The sequence below is a fragment of the Tenrec ecaudatus genome, chromosome 5 (genome assembly GCF_050624435.1).
Source record: "Tenrec ecaudatus isolate mTenEca1 chromosome 5, mTenEca1.hap1, whole genome shotgun sequence".
Lineage (NCBI taxonomy): Eukaryota > Metazoa > Chordata > Mammalia > Afrosoricida > Tenrecidae > Tenrec > Tenrec ecaudatus.
Window position 1 is genome coordinate 168,285,927 of NC_134534.1, and position 23,218 is coordinate 168,309,144.

The window sequence follows — 23,218 nt, forward strand, 5'->3', positions numbered from 1 at the left end:
CTAAAGTGTATGTGGTCCCGGTGTAGCACCTGGCTCAGATGTTTCAGTCTCCTTAGGTTATTCTGATAGATCATTATCATCTGGGGAAACTTGTTAATAGAGATTCTGATTCAGTATATCTGAGGTGGGCATTCAGATGAACTGGGGTGAAGTTCCTGGTAGTGAGGCTGGAAGGCAGTCTCTGGTCCAGTGTCTCATGTCAGCACATGGTGAGAGATGAGACAGAGGTGTCCTGTGTATGCCATGTGCAGCTCTAGTGAAGGGGCCAGGTATGTAACCCAGGAGATTGGGTGTCCTGTGAGAAGGCAACAGTGGAAGTATGCATCGTTTCCAGGGTATTAAAGAGGAGAGAGTGACCAGCTACTTAAGAGAGAAGCCTCTGTGGAGATGCCCTTTGAGAGGCCATTGAAGAACACAACTGGGGGTACAAATGGTTTGAGCAGAGGCACAGGGGCTTAGTGCATCCTGGCCTGTTGGGGGCCTAGAAGCAGTTTGCTGTCTCTGGGTTACAAAGCACAAGGGGAGAGGGAAGGGTGTGTGGGAGAGGTTGCAGGAGACAGCTCATGGAGACTGGTATGGTATCCAGAAAGCCAGGCTTCCACCTCTGTGCACCAGGGCTCTCATCTCCAGCATTGCCCACTTCTGGGCTTCCCACACACATCTGAATCAATAAGTACCTGTTTTTGGACCTTGAGGTCTTTTTGACCATCAGCCAGTTAAGAGGCTTGGGTGAGATTCCCAAAACCCTTACTCAATGCTGTTGTTCTTCACCCAAAAGGGCTAACTTTCCAGATATTTCTAGCCGCAGCGAAGAATGACTGAAGAGGGCTTAAGTTGACCCAGTCCACCAAATCCCCCTGACTCATAGCTTCCCTGTAGGACAGAGTAGAACTGCTGCATAGAGTTTCCAAGGAAGACTGCCACATCTTCTCCTGCAGAGAAGCTGGTGGGTTTGAACCACCGACCTTTTGCTTAGAAGCTGAGCACTTAATCGCCGCACCCCCAGGGCTTTTCAAACTTGACCCAGTGTACTTTTAGAAACTGGACGAACTGGTTCCAAACCCAAAACCAAACTCACTGTCATCGAGTGGCTTTGAGTCCTGACACCCAATAAGACAGAGTCGAACTGCCCTGTGGCTTTCTGAGATGGTAAGTTTTTATGTAGAAAGTCTCATCTTTTTCCCTACGTGCTTTCAAACCGCTGGCTCGTGGTTAGCAGCCTATCTATCACTTAACTGACTACATCTTCGGGGATTTCATACCAACCCCTATAATAAATGTCAAAGGAATTAAAATAATGTGAAACTTAAAGCCATAAAAGTATAATTTTAAAAAGCTTATAAGTATGCTTACAAGTGCATATGCATGTAAGTGCAATATCAAGTGAAAAGCCTTAAGTTCTGATAAAAATGGTTAATAAGACTGTAAGAAATTTGAGACCACATAAAAGAATAGAGAAGGATTGATAAACTAGGAAAAAATAACAAAGTGTTAGTAATGTTAATATGTAAAGAGTTCTTAAAGATCATTAAGAAAGAGAGTAGAAAAATGTGCACCTGGTCATAAACATTTGAAAAGATTCTTAATGTCATTAATACTTATAGAAATATACATTGGTTAGCTTGAGTTTTCTAGAGAAACAAGTGACAATCATATATGGATAAGAAAGAACTTCCTATCAAGAAAGACATTTACATCAAGAGAGTGGCCCAGGCCAGTTCACCTCAAATTTATGAGTGGGATGCCACCTGGAGACTCTCAGACTCCCACAGCTGCGAGGGGATGAAGCGGGAAGCTGGGTGATCACAGACCAATTGGTGAAAAGTGACATATACCCAAGGTTGGCAGGAACAGGCAGGGCAGCACAGCCCCAGGATCAGCAAGGCATGAGCCACCAACCCTGGAGTCAGACATGCAGTCCAGGCAAGCAGGAAGGCATGGGGCTAGAGAGAGTTCAATGCTGCTCAGCGACTCTTACAAAAAGGCTTCACCTGATAGATAGGTTGGACTGTACCCCTGCCTTTACCGAGGCCCATCAAGTTGACATAATGGACAGGTTGGACTGTACCCCTGCCTTTACCCAGGCCCATCAAGTTGACATAATGGACAGGTTGGATTATACCCCTGCCTTTAACCTGGTCCATCAAGTTGACATAATGGACAGGTTGGACTGTACCTGGGTCCATCAAGTTGACATAATGGACAGGTTGGACTGTACCCCTGCCTTTACCCAGTCCATCAAGTTGACATAATGGACAGGTTGGACTGTACCCCTGCCTTTACCCAGGCCCATCAAGTTGACATAATGGACAGGTTTGACTGTACCCCTGCATTTACCCAGGTCCATCAAGTTGACATAATGGACAGGTTTGACTGTACCCCTGCATTTACCCAGGCCCATCAAGTTGACATAATGGGTAGGTTGGACTGTACCCCTGCCTTTATCCAGGTCCATCAAGTTGACATAATGGATAGGGTGCACTGTACCCCTGCCTTTACCCAGTCCACAAGTTGACATAAAATCTGGAGAGAGCAGAGAGGTTTGTATCCTGCAGGGAGGCGTAGATGAGTGCCACATTTCCTGCAGGAGACAGATAGGCTTTTTGCTATAAAGAAGGGAAATTCTACATAGAGTGAAACCAAATAGGGTAGATTGCACCTCAGTAAAGCCACTGTAAGCTAATAAGGATGGGGAAGTTGTAATGTTGACATAAAAACTGACAGCATGTATTTTTTATTCGTCATTGAGGACCTGGCAGCGTTACAAAAAGCACGTTCAAGGTTCTTCCCTCACAGGCCAGAGCACCGCCATTTATTCCTGTTCCTTCTGGAAGTGGTGGGTTGGAAGTACAACCAGTTCTGGAGGTGCCTCCTGGAAGGATTGAGTGTTAGGGTGTCTGAGTTCACTATTCCTTAAGAAGCCTTGGGAGTGGGGAGCATCTCCTTACATAGTCATTCACAAAGCCCTGTTCTTTTGTGTGACGTGGTTTTGAAATCGATGATGGACATGTAGACAGTTCAGAGAGGGTCACAGAAAGGTGATGCATGAGCTTTGACGGTAAGATAGTTTGGAAGGAGGAAAGCTAGATGGAGATGGTGGGTGGAGTAGTCACAAAACCTTAGTACCAACAAGTGGTGGAGAGGGTAAATTGGATTTGCTCAGAAATTCAGAATGCAGCCTTATTGTAACAAGTTAAATAGCTCAAGAAGACTAGAGATGCTACTGTTTAAAGTAGAAGTGGGTTTAAAATGTAGGTGTTGACATTTAGGATGGTGAATCTGTGGAATTGGGTGTCTAGAGTAACACGATGGAATGAGACCTCCCAGGCCCCCATTCCCAAACCTCACCTCTGAGACTCCTGGGGAAGCCTCCGTAGCCACCTCTGGCCTTTGCTTCCATGCTCGAGCAGTTAAAGAGTTGTGTGATTCATGGGGATGGAGTTGGAGCAGTGCTGTTGGCGACCGACCACACGCCAAGCAGACCCTCCAGACTGGCTGGACCGAGAGTTCAGGCTGCCTTGAACCACCTTCCTGCACGACTGCTGTTACCTTGTCGCCGAGCCCAGCATGTTACTGACAGGCCCTTTCTTCTCTTTCCTCTGTAGACTCCAAACCACCAAGCTCAGAAAAGAATGGGGCGCAGCACCCCTTGGGAGCAGCAGATCTGCTCAGGAGGTGAGACCCGGTTCCTCTCATTCATCCCTGGCCCTGTCCTCTGACTGACCTCCTCTTCCTCATGGGCACCCTTCCCTGGTCTGGTTGGCTTAAGGATGCACTCTGATATAGCTTAGCTTATTCAAGTCACGTGACAGCCCTCTGGTACAGGTACCACTGTTTAAAGACAAAACACCCAAAGGTGTTGGGGGAGGCAATGGGTATATCTGAAAAACGAGTTTAACAAACTGGGACCCAACAATTGAGTGAATGGAGTGTGTGTGTGTGTGTGTGTGTGTACACATACGTACCTGGATGGAGAAAGTGAGCCTGCATGCTTTGAACTGTAGTTGGCCGGAGACCTCCTGTCCGCATAGGTGATGGTCCCAGAGAGCCAGGCGCCCGTCTGGGAGAGGACAAGTCCTCTTTGCTGAGATCTTGTAAAGAGCAGTGGAGGGCACAGGCGCTGACTTTGCTGCTGGGTTGTGTCTGGAGGGGGGGCGTGCTCGCTCTGCGACTCTGACAAATACCCCCTCCTTCTGAGCCTTTACAGTGGCCATTTGAATTTCGGTTTTATTGGGTGTATAACAATTATTTGACGGCGGTGTCTGATTTTCTCTGACTGCAAAAGAAAGCAAATGAAGATCATTGCTTGCGTGCGCAAGGCTGATGTCAGAGGCAGAGGTCGGAGAGGCGTTCGCCCTTCAATCTCTTTACCAGTTCTTACTCCAGCTGCCCTTGTTTTCCCTAGAAAACGCAGTCGAACACGCCATGGCATTCTCTACGAGGGGCCTTCCCCAAATCCGGCGGAACATTTTTATTATTCTTTAACCCTTTTTCTGGGAACCTTTCAAAAGCCCCCTTATAGTTCTTTGCTGAGTTTGGTATTTGGTCAGAGGCCGAATCCTAGAGTACTAGAGCTGAAATTCTGAGCACCCTGGTTTGTAAAGTTGATAGATGGCAGTGACGGCCCAAAATCCATGCACAGAGTCCCCACATGGATGAAACCTCCCCGAATGCTTTCTGATAATTTACCCAAGGATGTAGATCATCCCGCCCTTAGGCAGAAAGCCTTGGAGAGTGGGTACCTCCACCCTGCTCTAGCGAGCCCAGAGAGGGGCAGTCTCTCTCTTGGGGCTTGCCTAGGTGTGTCCTGTGCATGTCGCTGTCTTGGGCTCATATGCCGGGTCCCTTGGTCAGGAGTCATGCCCTGTCAGTCTCACCCTGACTGCCTTTGGCGGAAGGCCTTCGACCAGTGGTTCTCAACCTGTGGGTCCGCGTCCCCTTTGGAGGTTAAATGACCCTTTCACGGCAGTCGCCCCGTTCATAACAGTATCAAAATGACAGTGATGAAGTAGCAACGAAAATAATTTGATGGTTGGGGGGGGTCACCACCACATGAGGAACTGTATGAAAGGGTCACGGCATTAGGAAGGTGGAGAACCACTGCCTTGGACCAATCTAGTAAACCTTCCTATCTGTTGATGTACACGCTCCAATCAAGGTCTCATTCCTGCTTCTGTAATTGTGATGTTCTGATGTGCTGCCAGTTGCGTGTTTGTGACAGGTTCCTTCGCCCTCCCAGGCCTCTTCTTCAAGTGTTGTATTTCAGCAAACCCTTGGGCGCCACTTTGACCCACTGTTGGTGGCATCTGGCATCCAGATGACGTGTGTGTCTTTGTCTCTTTTAAGACTTCATAAATGTTCTCTTTAAATTACCTTTGAGATCGGGTCTCTTTAATACCCCTTTTAAAATACCAGACACAATTCACAGACAGTACTTGATTAGGCAAGTAACAGAGGTGAGATTTCATGAGATCAGAAATGTTCAGGATACAACTCTTCTCAGCTGGCCCCTCTTCCTGGTCTCTGCCCAGAGGCACTCCACTTTCCTGCTCTGTGGACCAGAAGGCCCGCCCACCACTATATCCTGCTGATCCCTTAGGCTGCCCTGCTGCCGCCATGTCTGCAGTTTCTCACCACCTCTGCTGTGTCTATCGCCCTGCTCTGTGTCTTCTTCTGGCTTTAAGAGCCTCTTAGCTCAAGGATCCTGGGACCAAAGGATGCACTCCCTCTTGGTTCTTCTTTCTTGGCAGTCATGAGATCATGCTTTGGCTCATTTTAAGCCTAGCAGTATGGTAAAATGGACCAATCTCTGTGTTATGGTTCCATATACCTTATTTGCATGGTTATGTTACACAACAGTTCCATGTTATTTACATTATTGGAAAGCTCTCCAGTCCCCTTAGTGCGTCACAAGCACCTGGAATTTACATAGTTATACTCAGGTATGTGGTGGGAGTTAGAAATACTATGGCTAAACCAAGCCAAACCCACTGCTGGCAAGTCAGTTCCAACTCAGGCTCGAGTAGATCTGCTCCAGCGCATCTCTGAGACTGGAAGTCTTTCTGGAAGCAACAGCCACAGCCTCATCTTTCTCCCATGGAGTGGGGGATTTGAACTGCCAATCTTGTGGTTAGTAGGCCAATGCTTAGTCCATAGTGCTACAAGAGCTCCTCATGACAGAATTGATAAATCTAAGACAAATGGTGTCAGACTCGTCATCAAAAGGAACATTTCAAGATGTATTCTGAAATAGAATACTATCAGATCAACATACAATGAATAAGACCAGTTCATACCTACAAACTGAGAAACTTTTTTTTGGCAATGATGTATTGGATAAGGGACTAATCTCTAAAACTGATTGAGAACATCAACCCCGTAACAAGAAAAAGACAAACTATCGGATTAAAAATAGAGGACACGAGCAGATACTTCGCTGAAGAAGACATTCAGGTGGCCCCCAAACACGCAGAGAAATGCTCATCAACATTAGCTACTCAGGAGATACAAACAACAACAACAACAGAAAACAGCCAGTGCTGGTCACGGTAGAGAGCCTGACCTCCCGCACACCGATGGCAGGATTATACAATGGCACAGCTAACAGTACACCGTGGATGGTGCTGCCTTAAAAAAAATGTTGGGACTAGACACACAATGTCAGTAGTAGGTAGGTACCCTAGGGAAAGAAGAACAGGGGTGTCTATACCCAGGTTCATCAAGCCTCATTCACAATAATAAGGTGGAAACAAGTGTCACCAGCGGGCAAATGGATAAACAGACGATGGTAGATGCTCATGTGGGGAAAAGATGCAAAATGTCAAAGAACCAGGACAAATGAGCAAAACACCTCCTCCCGGATGAGCTTAGAGGACGCCATGCTGACTGAATTTAGTCAATCCCCAAATTATGAGACTAATGTAGTCCAAAGCCAAGAAAAGGTTTTCCCACGGCAATTCTTTGAAAGCTACCTTGGGGGAAAATCACTACCTACGGGGGAGACAGGCATTAACTAGGTTTAAGGAAAAGGCTATTGCAATAAGGGAGAAATCAGCCCAGAATGTCCAAGACAAAGGAAGACACTCTCAGGAGCATAAAGAGTAAAAGGCAGCACAGGTCAATACTGTTATATGCCCAGTCTTGTAATAAACAGTAGTAGTCACCTGGGAGTGGGTACATAAACAGCAAGCTGAATAGGGGCGGGGAGGTCAGTGAGGCTATACCCACAAATATGTATTTATTGGTTCACAAAAGGTATTCCTGCATGTATGTTTATATTTGCTGCAAATATTTACATGAATGTAATAAAGCATACAGAGCACAAAGTTGTGAAAAATTCTTAGCCATAACCAAACTCCTTGAGCCTAGGAACCAGGAACAACTCAGCAGGCAGGGAGGGATCAGAAAGAGGGACAAGTAGAGACTTGGTAAGCAAAGGGATAGACTGACGCAGTGGCTGCAACGATGGGTTCAAATACAGCAGAGATGGTGAGGACAGGGTAAGGCCAGGCAGTATGAAGTTCTGCTGTACAGGACCATCTTCTCAGGGGCACCGAAGTCACCTGGAGTGGCAGAGTTCCCTGAAATCATAGTCTCCACCCTATTTCAGTGAGTAGCCATCTCAGGTGCAGCTTGTGATCTCCCCCTGTCCAGAGCAAAGACAAGTGACCAGGAAGGACTAATGGACCCCGTGGCTACTTCTCCTGACCACACAGAAGGGGATCACAATAGGAGGTCCTGGATAGAGTGGAAGGATAACAGAGAACAAAACCCAAAATAATAGTAATGCAAAGACTGAGCCTCCTGACCTGGTGCATGACTGGGGTTCAAGCCTGGAACTGAACTCAGCCCTGGGAGTCAATTTTCAGCCAAACATTAGATTAGTGAAGAATACTACCATGAAGGGACTCAGTCCCTAGACCTATGAACCATTCAAGCCAGAGGGAAAGGGCAGCAACTCAGCAGGCAGGGAGGGATCGGGAAGAGGGACACGTAGCGACATGGTACACACAGGGATAGACCGGCGCTGTGGCTGCAACGATGGGTTCAGATTCAGCAGAGATGGCGACGGTGTAAGAGCAGGCGTGGTGAAGCTCTGTTGTACAGGGCGTTGCTCTGAGTTGGACCAACTTGGTGGTCCCGAGCACCAAGAGCGACGATGACGACATACGGTCAAGTGATAAAGCACGTTGGCTGAGAGGCTCCAGGGCCAGTGTCTTTGGGCTTGGACTCTTCCGTAGGTTGCCTCGGTCTGGTGTGTCCCATCACCGAGTACGTGTGACTGTGTTCCCTCAGCTCCTTCTGAGAATTTACCCAGCCAGCCTTTCCAAGACTGACTAGCCTAGTTATGTTTTTCCTTTTCACTTCAAAAGTTTAAAAATATTAACAGAATAGATATTAATGGCAGATTTAGAAAACATTGAAAAACCACCCATGGACCCAGCGTTTTAAGACATTTCCTGTTAATATTTTGGAGTAATTATTTTTCAGATCTGTTTTTCCCCCTGCTTAGGGCTATTTTTTAAAAAAAACCTACTTGTCATCACACTGCACACATAATTTCACATCTTGCTATTTTCACTTCGTATTATAAATAGCTTTCATTTGTTACACCTGGTCTGTAAACATTTCTAGAGTTAGGGGTTTTGTTTATTGCTTCATAGTGTTTGGATTCAACTTGTGGAAGGGCCTTCAAAATATTCCTGGAGGAATCCATTATCTTTCAATTCCATTTCCCGGAGAACCTTTTGAAGCCTCCTCACGACAGTGTCACATTTTCTTTAGCCCACGAGTGGTGGATGTTTACACTGCTTGCATTTCCCCACTATAATGATTAACACTGCTAAGAGCATCTTAGAGCGAGTATATTGTTTTTTCAATCTCTGTGTTTGATCATTTTATGGAGCAGAAGGCGAGAAACGGTCAAAGGGTAGGAACATGTTTAGGATGAAGAGTTGAGTGTCCGAGACAAAGCTCTGCTGCTATCTAAAACCTTCACAGTCTCAAAGGAAGCACGGAGTTTCTGAGCGGCTGGCACAGGGCGGGATCCTGTGGTTGCCTGTCTGAATCCTCACCTTGTTGCCTTTTCTACTTCGGTTCCTAATGTTGGATTATCTGGGCAGAGTAGGTGTGGCTATGTTCCTTTACCTTAATGCCACTGGTGCTTGGCTTTAAAGGAGTACAACAGTTGGTGGGTGGGTGATGCAGGTGACAGAGGACTGACCTTTCTGCTTGGTGGCATATGTCTTATGTGTCACATTAGCTTGTCCTTCCCTTGCTAGCCACAGAGCTCCACTGGCTTCCAGGTACCAGCCGCTCCTGCCAGCTCAAGGGAAACCTTTCCCTGATGCATTCTGCCAGTCATGCCATCTGCTTCTCTTCTGACACAGGTACGAGCAAGAGCAGGCCGTCATCCAGGATGAGATCCTGCAGCTGGCTCAAAGGGAGAGAGAGGCAGCCGCCAAGAACGTGAATGTGCCCCGGCAGCAGGAGGGGAGCAGCAGTGACCAGGAGAAGGAGAAGGCAGCCCAGATGGTGAGTGCAGCTCTTGCTGAAACGGCGTTTTATACTCCTACAAGCACCTGGGCAGCTGTTCACTGTGGTCAACTTCAACCTCTGTGGGAAAGGTACCCTTTGAAACGCTAGGCCCTGGGGTTCTGCTAGCCTTGGCTCCATTCTTGATTTGCTTTGCCTCCTTTGACATGGTTTTTGTTGTTGTTGTTGGGTTTTTTTTTAAGTCTCTGTGGGCCTCAGGCCTATACAGCAAGTAACTGGATCATTAGGCAGTCTTCTAGCTTTGAATCATCATCATTTCAAGTGCTGTGTTAAGTGCCTGTGTGTCCAGACGATGTGAAGGGAGAGAGATCCAAGGTTTGGGACTACACAGTTGAAGAGAGGACGAGCCTAACAGGCAGCCTGGGTGCAAGTTCTGTTTTTCCCCTTGGTGGCTGGGACACATTACTGAGCGTTGGTGAGCCTCAGGTGGTGTTGTTAGGCGCCATTGGGTCAGTTCCAACCCCTAGCAATGGTCTCTCTGCACGGCAGAACGAAACACCGCCAGGTCCTGTGCCATCCTCGTCATTGTTCCTATGCCCAAGCCAATTACGCTGCCAGTGTGTGCGTCTATCTCACGGAGGGCCTTCTGCTTTTTTTCTGCCCCTACATTTGACCGAGCATGCGGCCCTTCCCCAGGGACTGGTTTCTCCTGACTCATGGCAGGGACTTGAAGCTAGCATGAGGTCACCGCGCTGCCCAGCCACTGCCATTCGGGCTGGGTTTCAGCCGTTGTTGACTCGTTTGATTATTTTGCACAAATGGTTCTTGAGTGACTCCCAGGTTCAAAACATGCAGTTAGTCCATTAAGAAATCGTAGCTGAACCAGGTCTCCTGGAAATGCAAACAATTTAGAATCCTCGCCTCAGGAAACTGCCATTAGTGAGGGAAACAAACTCAAACCCCCAATTTTAGAAAACACTAAATCTTACTAAATCAACTACATGATTCCAGCCTATAGCTATCTCAAAAACGTCTTTTGAGGCCGTAAATCTTTCTGGGAGCACATAGCTTTATCTTTCTCGTTGGAGCGACTGGTGGGCTTGAACTGCCAACCTTGGGATTAGCAGTCCATTGCTGATCTAATAGCACCACCGAAAAAAGCCCTCAAAACTCACTACCACCAAACTGATTCTGACTCAGTGACCCTATAGGACAGGTAGAACTGCCTCTGTGGGTTTCTGAGACTGTACATCTTGATGACATAGACAGCCTCATCTTTCTTCCGGGGATCAGCTGGTGGTGTCAAACTGCTGACCTTGTAGTTAACAGCCCCACATGTCACCCTCTGTGCTACCCAGGCTCCTCAACAGCACCACCGGGACTCCTGAAATCACATGGAGATAAGGTTGGCATGATAGGGAAATGCAAAGAAGTGGTCAAGTGGATGAGATGGCCTCTGACTTGAGTCTTTTTTTCTTTCATTAACCAACTTTTTATTGTGGTTTCAGTGAAGATTTACAGAGAAATTCGTTTTCTATTAAACAACTCATATATGTTTTATTTCATGACACTGATTGCAAGTCCCTGTAATGTTACAGGAGTCCCACCAGGCTCCATTCAATCAGCATCTGGTCTTTTATTCCCCCCCTTCTTTTGTGTGTTGGTCTATGTTTTCCTCCCCTCCACCCAGGACTTGATTGCTGTCCCTTGTAAATCAGTCGCTGGTGGGAGCTGCTCATCACTCAGTCCTTTCTTTGGTCTTGGGCTGGTGGAGACTGAGATGCGTGTGGTCCAGACGTCCTTTGGAGCCAGTTTCCATTGATTCTCTCCACTCTTCTTTGCTCCGGATGGGATTAGCCTGAGCTTTGAAAGATTGGTGGCATCGGGGCTGAGGAACACGGAGGTGAGACACAGGGTGGGTGGAGAGAGGTATGACAAGCGAGCTGGTGGATTTTGAAAGTGGTCGGTACGAGAGCGCGGTGCCAGATTGTAGCAGGCATCGAGGACCTCAAGGTGTTACCCCATAAACTGACCTACAGTGGTCCTGTGAGAGCAGATGGGCCCTCAAAAGGTTTCAAAGATGGGAGCGATATGAGCCAACTGGGGTGTTAGCACCCTGTGATATCCGGGTGAAGGGTGAAGAATCGGTTGACGCTGTGAGACACCGGGGCAGGGACTCTGTTTCGCAAGTTTGTAACCCATCTGCAGGCAGACTCACGTCCAGTGTAAAGGACGCTCGTTTTGGAAATGAAGGGTTAATCTATCTGGAAGAAGCAGAAAACGTTGGCCACATGGGAAAGACATCGAGGGATGTAAAATCACAGCCTACAGGTGTGGGAGCTCTTCATTCTCACCTGGAACGTGTTAATTACAGAGAAAGAGAATTCACAGTTTCTCTTCCCTTTACCTCAAAGAGGAAAGTTGTGCTCTGTCCCGTCAGTGCTGTGCCTAGGAAAGAACTTCTCTTTGACTGGAGCCTAGGGGACTGGCAGGTACACTGGTGTGTTTGATGATGAATGACTTGGGAATAAAGGTAAAGCACCCTCCCTTGATGTTGTCCTAGATCTCCAGACGGATAATGCCCCTTTCGGATCCAAACTTTCCAGGAAATAGGGAAGGGAGTTCCTTCCTTCCTTTGAAAGGTATTTTGGGATGTTCCCACTTTTTGACTGCTCAGCGTCCATTTCTCCGTGCTGGTGACTCAGAGCGACCCCTGTGAGTTTCTGAGACTGTAACTGTTCACAGGAGTAGAAAGCCCAGTCTTTCTGGTGGTTTAGCACTGCCGACCGTGCGGATCGCAGACCAACACAGAACCACTACACCCCCAGGGCTCCTTGGGGTCTTGGCTTTGCCTATGAGTGCTAGACCTCTTCATCCCAGAGCCAGGAGCAGTCAAGTAAACGCAGCGTGGACGCTGCAGCACGCCAGTTTTAAAGAAGGCGGCTCCCTTTGGGCTGGTGTGGTTGGCAAGTGCTTTCCATGGTAAAACCCCTGAACTGGACTTGGGAGAATTTAAGTAACAGGATAAAGTTGCAGAGAAAAACCTTGAACAAAAAGCATGGAGATTTCCCTTCCAGTATTTGAGTGTTCCACCTGTAAGGTGAGCTTAGTTAGCAGCCTGCCGGGCAGAGAGCCCTTTTGAGGCTCCTACGGTCCCTGGATGGTGCAAACGCTTTGCACCCGACTGCTGACGTCTGCATTAGAGGTTCAGCTCTACCCAGCAATGCCGAGAGGAAAGGCCTGGTCATCTGCGCCCGTAAAGATTGTAACGAAGCAAAGACTGCGGAGCATGTGTCTGCTCTCCAGCACGTGGGGTCACCGTGATTCAGAGTCGACTCCGTGGTAATGAGTTTGATACTGAATTTTTCCGGTGTCTCATAGCACCTCCTCCCCACCACAAGGGGGCAGGTTGGATCCTGGAAGGGCCCTAACATGGTTAGAGGTTGTAATAGTTACTTAGATAGTAGTTAAGTAATAGTTAGGTTTTATGTCAACTTGAAGATGTATAAAAATGTCAGGGTGGAGGTCAACCTGTCAAAACCCTGGTACCGTCTCCTTGCGGGTGTGGACCCCAGGACCCTCCCTGTTTCTCTCTACCTTCACCTTCCTGCTTGCTGGCCTCCCTGAGAGATGCTGGAGCTCTGCCATGCATCCACCGATGTTGGACTCACAAGACTCTGCACCCACCGGCCTGTGAGCTCCCTGCATCTGCATCACTGCATGTGGCTACATGAGGCTGGAGAGGGACTTATGGCCTAGTATCAGACTGAGAGACTTGAGTGGACCGGACAGGGATGCTTTCTTGATAACACAAGTACTTCTCCGTATAAAGCCATTTTTTTCTTATAGGTATGTGAATGCCACTGGATTTGTTTCTCTAGTTAACCAAGCCGAACACAGTGGTCTAATGAGTTGGCTATTCATTTCTCCTTTGCTGTATTCTTTGGCCCAATGCGCATAAGCCCCAAGTCTCTGAGCCTGTAGCCTTGTCAGGAGGATTTCCTCTCAGGTGTACCGAGTGTTTGACATTTATATGCTTTTCTAACCGGGTTGCTTGTGATTGTAGCAGTACAGATGTATTTTATCCTCTTTTGCATGAGGGAATGATTCAGTTGCTTAGTGGGAAGAATTCATAAAACTAATGACAAGGAAATGTAATGATGTATATCGCCTACTTTGATTATGGAACTGTTTCTGTTCCCAGTTGGTGAGAAGTGATGAACTACTTTTTGGATATGTGTATGCATGTATCCCATCCATTATAAACTGATAGACCCCGAGTTTTAATGTGGGTGAAGGCCATATATGTCATTGGAGCCCTCGTGAGGCATGTCTCTCAGAACTTGCAGAGGAAGTTTGGTGTCTATGAAATGCCCTAGGTAGATTTGAGGAAGAGCAAAGCATTTGTTGGTTGAGTCTTGTGGTAGTAAATGTTTAAAAACCAAATAGATTGAGTAGCAGGTGAAGGTTTATATTGGGTTCATACGAGATTATTAAAAAGTACCTTTATAGAAAGTAAACATTTTCACTCATTTTTTCGTTTTGGTGAACAGCTCCTTTGTTTTAAATATATGCCCATTGTGGCCCTGTTTATGTTAAGCAATGGGTCAATTTTGTGATAAAAACCAATAATTGAAATACAGTTCATGTATTTGGGAAGATCCGTTGGGAGAGTTAAATGATCTCAGAATTGACAATACATTGTGAAACATGTTGTAACAGAGGTACAAGCAATGTACCAGGGAACTAAGGAGGTAGCAGTGATTGACTCTTCCTGGTGTGGCCAGAAAAGCTTCTAAAGGAGGTGACACGTGAACTAGATCTTGACGAACAAATTGAGGTTTGTTATGTGAAAAATAGGGGCAGAGAAATGATACTGTAGGGGCAACCGATCACAAGGATCTCCATATAACCCTCTCTCTGGGGACAAACAACAGAAAAGTGGGTGAAAGGAGATGTTGGACAGTGTAAGACATGACAAACTAATAATAATTTATAAATCATCAAGGGTTCACGAGGGAGGTGGGGTGGGGAGGGATGGGAAAATGAGGAGCTGATGCCAAGGGCTCAAGTAGAGAGCAAATGTGTTGAGAATGATGATGGCAACAAATGTACAAATGTGCTTGACACAATGGATGGATGGATGGATTGTGATAAGAGTTGTACGAGCCTCCAATAAAATGCTTGAAAAGAAATGATATTGCAGATAAAGGAAACTGCAAGAGAAAGGCTAGGTGTCGGGTGAGGATGTTTGCCAGGAAGTAGGTAGCAAATGGCAGGCAAGAAGGCAGAAGAGCACATTCTAGGCGTGGACATGGGGTGATACTCAAGTTAGGGGGTCCTTTGAGGACGTCTAGAAGGGGGCTTTCCTCAGAGGGAAGTTTTCACCTACTCAGACACACAAAAGGATCGTCTGCCTCCTAGGAAAAGTTTCACTGGTAGGCCATGATGTGGGGGTGTCCAGATCAAATTCTTCCACTGAGCTGGGGCAACTAGAGAGTGAGTCTGTACCTGGATATGTGCAGTAGACGCTAAGGGTTCAGGAAGAGGGGTTTGTTCCTCTCAAACTTCTCCGAGAGCATTCTGATCGATTCCATTTGCCCTTTCTAAGAAGCTGGCACCTAAGCTATGCGAATTATTTCACGATTTTAAGACAATATGGGAGTGTGTGAGTACTTAGGAGTGTGTGCATTGCAATTTTCTAAACTCATGAACAAAATGGATACTTTGATTTCGTCTTGTGAGAGCCACAGCTTTGCTACTCTATTGTTGTTAGTTACCAGGGAGGTGGGTCCAACTCCAGCTTACAGAGTAGAACTGATAGTCATGCCGTTCTGCCAAGCAACTTCTGCGTGGGGACTGGCCTCGTAGTCAGCCGACAGGGCCACCATGGACTCCTCTATCTCCATACTGCCTCCTGTATGTTTTCTAAGTCTTGTACTTCCAACTACATTTTCACATAAGCACTGTGGCAGGATCCCTTTGATCTTCCTGTGTAATGTTCAGCCAATGGTAAATGAACACACAGAGAAGAGACTGTTCATTAAATGGAAAATCTTGGCGGGAAAGGCTGAAGTGGTGCTTAATCCTTTGAAGATGACCACTCTCCTGCAGTGCTTTCTTTCCTCCACATCTCACCGCAGTGAGCTTTGGCAAAGAGCTGAAAGCAAGTACCCAGCTATTGAAGAAATCAGTCTAGGAGGCCTGGTGGTGTGGTGGTTATGGGCTGCTAACTCAAGGCCGGCCGTTTGAAGCCACCAGCCTCTCCAAGGCATAACGACAGTGCTTTCGAAGCCCTTAAAGAGTTGGAATCTTGGAAACTCACAGGAGTCGCTGTACCCTGTTCATAGGGTTGCTCTGAGTTGGCATCGACTTGATGAAAGTGAGTTTGGTTTTTTTGATTTGAGAAGAGATAACCTTGCAAAGGCCTGACCCTTGTTACACAATCAAAACAAAACAAAGGTGTGTGTATGGGAGAACTCGTTTATGATAATATGTCTGGAAGTCAACCAAATAGAACTTTACTTAATTCCCAAGAGAATGATATACCTTACTTTGTTGGGAACAAAGGAGAGAGTGAGGCTCTGGTAACTCCAACCTAAGTGTGTGAAGTACCTTACTACCTGAAAGTCAGTTGAAGCAACCCTGATAGCTAAAGCTACCAGGATAAGTAAGGCAGTAATGCTACCTGATGATGCTGGGGCAGGAGAAAGGTAGAAGGAAACAGAGGAAAGATCTTGGAAGCTACGCTATGAATAGAGGTATAAGCATAGGTGTGCACATATATAAATACTTTAATTCCTAAAATAGAGATATTGACCTTATGTACATATATTTATATGGCAATACACTGAAGTAGTGAATGGACTTTGGGCCTCTGCTCAAGTCCTCCTTCAATGCAAAAACACTTCATTTTAACAACATGGCATTCTGTGATGCTCACCCTCCTGGCACAATCACTGAAGACAAAATGAGTGCATAAGGAAATGTGGTGAAGGAAATTGATGGTGCCCGGCTATCAAAAGATATAGTGTCTGGCGTCTTAAAGGCTTAAAGTTAAACAAGTGGCTCTCTAGCAGAGAAGCAACAAGCCCACAAGGAAGAAGCACACCAGCCTGTGTGATCATGATCATGAGGTATAGACGGGATCATGTAAGACTCAGGTAACACATCAGAAAACTCAAAGAAAAACCATATTGTTGAGAACAAGGGGGGTTGGAACAGAGACCCAAAATCCATCTGTAGACAGTGGGGCATCCACTCACAGAAGGTTCACAAGAACGGGATGAGTCAGTTAGGGTGCAGTACAGCACCATTGAAACACACAGGATTCCTCTAGTGCCTTGAGGTTTTCTCACACCCTGCTAATGTGTCCCTAGTCCTACCTTTCATTTCTGGCTAGACCAGAGCATGTGTATAGGTTCAGATAAGAAATACGAGCTTAAGATACACAGAATCCAGGAACAGGAATGGGAGTAGTGATACCAGGAGGGTACGGGGAAGGTGGAGAGAGGAGGGGTTGAAGAGTGACCTGCAATGATCGACACATAACCCCCACCACTCCCCACCCAGGGGGATGAACAACAGAAAATTGGGGGGGGGGAGAAGAAAACAGTCGGTGTAAGATATGAAAATAATACTTTATAATTTATCAAGGGGTCACAAGGGTGAAGGGGGAAGGGAGGGACAAAAGAAGAGCTGATACCAAGGGCTCAATAGAAAGTAAATGTTTAGAAAATAATGATGACAACATATGTACAAAATATGCTTGATGCAATTGATGTATGGATTGTTATAAGAGCTGTAAAGCCCCTAATAAAATCATCTTTTAATCAAAAAAGTATTGCTACAAAAATCATAAAATTTGTGTTAAGCAAAAATGTCAAAATGGGATGTTACCATTTTACAGCATACCTTCTAATCTAGGTCTGTACACTTTTCTTTAGGTCTATACATTTCTGAAGGTGGTGGTTACACCTCTATCATCCTTTCTGCTTCACTTGGTCTCTTTGCTACCTGTGGCTGCTAATTTTAGAACTCTAGGGACCTGACTATCCTGGTGCCCTTGTCCTTATGTCTCTTCCTTTTGGAGGTATAAAGAATTGATAAAGAATAGAGAATTGACAGAGAATCTTGAATTTCTACTGGGTTCACAGTAGCAGCACCTAAATCACTAGTCATGAAGTGAAAGTGGAAATGAGATCATGACATTTTTAACTCTTCTCTTTGCTCGCTTCAGTCTCTTTGGGGCTTTGTTTGTCTACCTCACTATATCTTGGATTAGAATAGAGGCAGACAACTATTTATGCACAGGGCCAGGTAGGGAGCATTTTAGGATTGGAAGGCCGCGTATGGCTTCTGTTGCATATTCTTTGTTGTTTGTACAGCCCTGAAAACATGTGGAAAACATTCCTAGCTTGTGGCCATGCAGGCTGTGGGTTTGATTTGGCTTGTAGGCTGTAGTTTGCTGGTCCCTGCACTAGACAGGGCGATGCCTCACACTTTAATTTTTAAGTCTTCCTGTGTGCCTAGATGCCTCAGGAAGATAGAGGTTGGATCTCTAGACGATTGTCCCAGTTTCTTTATGGTTTTTATCCCCTGTGAGAGGTCTCTAGATGAGGTGGTACCTAATGCCCTATGTCTTCCGATCAGTAAAATGTGGATTTTTATGGAGATAGTCCAGGGAGTTCTATGGGAAGAGTCATGAACTTCCTTTTTAACTCCTGATTATTTTTCCATTTGACTTTTTTTTCCTCTCCTCCATCTCCTTACTCTCCCATCTTGGCCTCCTTGTAGCCTTCAAAGTTAGCTGCTTTCAGTATGAAAACCATTTTTTCTTGATTTTGATAAGTAGTCCCATCCAGTATTTTTACCCCATACAGTAGTTATCTTTATGAGATTGACTGATTTTGCTGAGCATAGTGCCTTTCAAATTCATTAATCATGAGGTGTTTGATAGTTTTATATTGTTTTTAGGGATGCATAATATTACATTGTATGTTCCAGTGCCTCTTTATTTAACATTTATTTAAATGTTTAAGTTTTTGAGCAAAACTTTTGAAAAAATAATTGAAATTTTTGGTTGTTGATAATACACACAGGAGAATATACCAAGTCGACATTTTCTACATGCATAATTCAGTGACATTGATGACATTCTTCAACTTGTACAACAACCCCCTCCACTGTACCAAACACAGTGTCCTTCTCTGGGGACTAGTCTCTCCTGATAAACATGTCCGAAGTCTGTAAGATGAAATCTTGCCCTCCTTGCCTCTAAGGAGCGCTCTGGCCTTACTTCTTCCACTCGTTGGTTTGTCCTTTGAGCCATCCATGGTACTTTCAATATTCTTCTCCGGCACCACAGTTCAAATGCCCCTGTTCTTCTTCAGTCTTCCTTATTCACTGTCCAACGTTCACAAGCACTTGAAGCAAAGGAGAACACCATGGTGTGGGTCAAGGGCACCTTAGTCCTCAAAGTAGTATCCTTGCTCTTCAGTACTCTGAAGAGGTCTTGTGCAGCAGATTTACCTAATGCAACATGTCTTCTGATTTCTTGACTGCTGCTTCCATAAGCATTGATTGTGGAGCTAAGTAAGACAGACTCTTTGACAACTTCAACCTATTGGTCTAGTTGTAAGGATTTTGGACTTCCTTACATTGAGTCGTAGTCCACACTGAAGGTTGTAGTCCTTGATCTTTATCAGCAATACTTCAATTCCTCTTCACTTTTAGCAAGCATGGTTGTGTCATCTGCATCCAAAAGTTAATAAGCCTGTCTCCAATCCTGATGCCACATTCTTCTTCATATATCTTGGTTTCTCTGATGATTTGATTGGCATATATAATGAATGAGTGTGGTGAGAGGACACAACACTGATGCACACCTTTACTGATTTTTTTAACCTTTCCTGATCTGAAACCATGCAGTATTCCCTTGTTCTGTTTGCACAACTGCTTCCTTCCCGATCCATGTACAAGTTCCACATGAATACAATGAATTCCCATTCTTCTGAAGGTCATGCCCAGCTTATTATGGTCTATGCAGTCGAGTGCCTTGGCATAGTCAATGAAACACATTTAGACATTTTCCGAGATCTGTCTGATATCAGCAGTAGTGTCCATTGTTCCATGTCCTCTTCTGAATCCACCCTGAACCCCTGGCAATTCCTGGTTAATGCATTGCTGATTACACACCATAAAAGCATGTCAAACTTATTTCTCAGATATTTTATGCAAAATCTAGGTGGAGGGAGGTTGTAAAAATCAGACATGATGTCTAGTATTGGACTGAGTTTTGCACCTCTGGCTGGATTGCCCCATATCTCAGCATGACTAGAATCATAATGTCTACATTGTAGGTTTATTGCAGAATGAAATGGGAAGACAAATAAACATAAACTACCTGATACACAGGTGCTCAACAGAATGCCATTGTTATTCTGTGAGAGAGTAATGGATGGAATTCTGCATGTTGGGGCCACAGAGCTGTGTTCCAGCTGACTTCTCCCACTCTAACTATTTAACTTTTTTGAGCTGTTTTCCTACAAAATTAGGGATAGAGATTACATTTTTATGAAAGTTAAACTTTATTTCTTCTTAGTCTTTTCTTCACTTCCACTCATGCAACACAGAGTTGATGTGAGTAGATTCTTGGAACAGCAGTGTATTTTGAGAGTAGAAAGGGGCAGGAAATAAGTGAGCGCCACGGAATCTTCTTCTAAAACCATTTCATTGGGAGCTAATCCAGACGTCATAACATTGCACATTTCAACCACATCAAGCAGTACTGTACACTTGCTACCAAATCAGTTCCTTCTTGAGCTCCTTGCTATCAGCTCCCCTGTAACACCGCCTCACTCTCCCCCAATCATGGAGCCATTTGATTATTTCTGAGAGATGCCCCAATAATGTGCACTCCAGGAAACCCATGCAGAAATACATTCATTTTGGGTGAATACTGTTGACATTTTCGAGGATTGATAGGGGCCGAAAAAAGCTCCACGAGATCAGCTGTGCCTCACTTACCCTTCTTGGCTCCTTTGATCATCTCTTCCTGGTGCCTAAACCTGGCTGTGCGTGAGGTCACCTGGGGAATGGTTAGAGATACACGTAACGGAAGTTTACATGGGAAGCAGCAACATTAGAATCTTCACTCGAATCTGTACCATCTCATGTACAATCTCATGGGATGCTGGTCCAGCAAGCCCAGTGCCTGCCCCTGGGCTGACTTAGAATGATGTTGACCTAAGAGTGACTCCTGGTCATTTTTGCTGTCAGGGACAACTGAGGGATGTGGAGTATTCCCAGCAGGACGGTGGCTCACCGAAGTCCTCAAGGAACACATATGTGTTCCGACTGAAGAATACTCCAGGTGATTCTGAGAATGCCTTCCACCTAAGCCTCCCCACTCCTGTCCCTAATGCAGATGGCTACTTGATCAATGGCTTAGTCAGACTGAATGACCTCAGAGAAATGCAGGTGTTCTTTTCTTCACTAAGAATAGCTGTGAAAGAGAATCAGCTGTCTAGTGTTACCACTCCCTGTGAGGATCCAGCAAGCTGGACTCAGCGTTTCCTGGGGCTGGCGGTCAGAGCAGAGGTGATGCCTTTACGACATGGTTGGTTGGTTTTTTAAAATCATTTTATTGTTGGCTCTTACAGCTATTAAAATATTTCATATATCAATTGTATCAAGCATATTTGTACCATCATTATTTTCTAAACATTTACTTTCTATTTGAGCGCTTGGTATCACTTCCTCCTTTTTTCCTCCCTCCACCCCCCTCCCACCCTCGTGACCCTTGATAAATTGTAAATTCTTATTTTCATATCGTATACCGACCGCTGTCTCCCTTTCCCCATGGTTTCTGTTGTTCTTCTCCCTAGGGGTGGGGGTGGGGTGGTTATGTGTCAATCATCATGATTGGCTCTCCTTTTCTACCCCCCCCCCTTTACATCTCTCCATCTTCCCCCTACCCTCCTGGTATCACTACTCCCATTTCTGTACCTGAGGGACTTATCTGACCTGGATTCCGTATGTCGTGAGGTAATATCTGTACCTGTGTACGTGCACCCATCTAGCCTGCAGTGAAAGGCAGGACTGGGGTCATGATAGGGGGGGGGTGGGTAAGAAAGCCTCAAGGATTGAACCAGAGGAATATTGTGTGTTTCATCAGTGCTATACTGCACCCAGGTTGACTCATCCCTACCTTGTAACCTTCTGTGAGGAGAGGTCCTATTGTCTACAGATGGGTTTTAGGTCTCTACTCCCCACCGCCCCCTGCCCCATTCTCAACAATATATTTTTGTTTGTTTGTAGTCTTCTGATGTCTTACTTGAGTCTTACCTGATCCCATGGATATCTCATGATCGCACAGGTTGATGTGCTTCTTCCACGTGGGCTTGTTGCTTCTCTGCTAGATGGCTGCTTGTTTATCTTCAAGCCATTAAGACCCCAGATGTTATATCTTTTGATAGCCGGGCATGACCATCAGCTTTCTTCGCCACATTTGCTTATGCACCCATTTTGTCTTCAGCAAATTCCAGGATGTTAGAACAAAGTGTTCTTGCATTGAGGGAGAACTTGGTCAGGGGCCTGAAGTCCATACACTAACTGAATGTATTGCCATATAAATATATGCACATAGGCCAATACCTCTATTTGTATGAATTAATATATTTACATATATACACACCTATGTTTATACCTTTATCCATAGCTTAGCTTCCTAGATTCTTCCTCTGTTTCCTTTTACCTTCCTCCTGTCCCACCATTACACTTGCCCTTCTTCTGCCTCAGTAATTCCTCTCAGCTAGCTTGCTGTTGCTCGAGCACCACCAGGATCTCTATGACCTCCATGTTGTTGCTTTTACTTCCCTGGTTGTTCCCCTGTACATGGCATTGTTTGCTCACCACTCCCTTCCTCCACGTTCTCCTCCTCCCAGGTCCCTTCAGAACCATAGGTCCAGCTGCTTTTTCCTTGGGCTTGCTCGCATGCCTATCTTATTTGGGTAGGCAAACCAATAATAACAGAGACCAAACGCAAAGACAACAAAGGATTGAATAAAACGGGGAAACATAACTAGCAAAAAGAAATAAAAAGCATATATAGTTCTAGGTCTGCCCGCTGACCTTTATGACTATCTCCCCAACCAGTCCTGGGGGATTCTGGAAACTGCCCCTCCTATTCTGCAGTCTATTTTGGGGGCTCCTCAGGGGCTTTGTGGCTTGAAGGGTTCAGATTGGACTCACTCCCACTATGTGTCCCCAGTATTGTCCTCTGGCTCAGTATGCCCCAGGGAGGGGACATCTTGGCCCAAGTTGTGGTCGGCCCTACAGTCCTCTCTGTGCCTTAGCAGCTCCGTGCAAGGACATCTTCCTCAGGGCTTGGTGTGCCAAAATGGGGTCTAGACCCACACTCTCCCTTTCGTTCTAGTGCGCTTCTGTGTGGGTGTGGCTGGCCAGCACCTCTCCCCAAGAGGCGACACAGCTATCCAGACTCTCAGCGCAGATTTGCCCTCGTTTCTTGCAGAAGCAAGTCTTCCTGTGTCATTAGAAGCATGTTGTACAAACCAAAGAAAACCGTCTCAAGGCCTTGTTGAGTGCCCAGCAAGCCTGGGCTTAGCTGCTTGCAGGAGCCCTCGAACAGCTCCCAGTTGGGCTGAGCTAGCAAACCTGTGGGCCGCAGGCCCGGAATTACCCCCAAGAAGCTTGTTAGTTT

General features: G+C 45.8%; 1 protein-coding gene across 1 annotated transcript in view; it reads left to right on the top strand.

Annotated features, from left to right (window-relative positions):
• CHCHD6 (coiled-coil-helix-coiled-coil-helix domain containing 6) overlaps positions 1-23,218 on the top strand; it is a 375,967-nt gene that overhangs the window by 39,774 nt on the left and 312,975 nt on the right. Inside the window, exons 3-4 of the mRNA XM_075550254.1 lie at positions 3,606-3,675; positions 9,390-9,534. Coding sequence (XP_075406369.1) covers positions 3,606-3,675; positions 9,390-9,534 — 215 coding nt within the window. The remainder of the gene's footprint in view (positions 1-3,605; positions 3,676-9,389; positions 9,535-23,218) is intronic.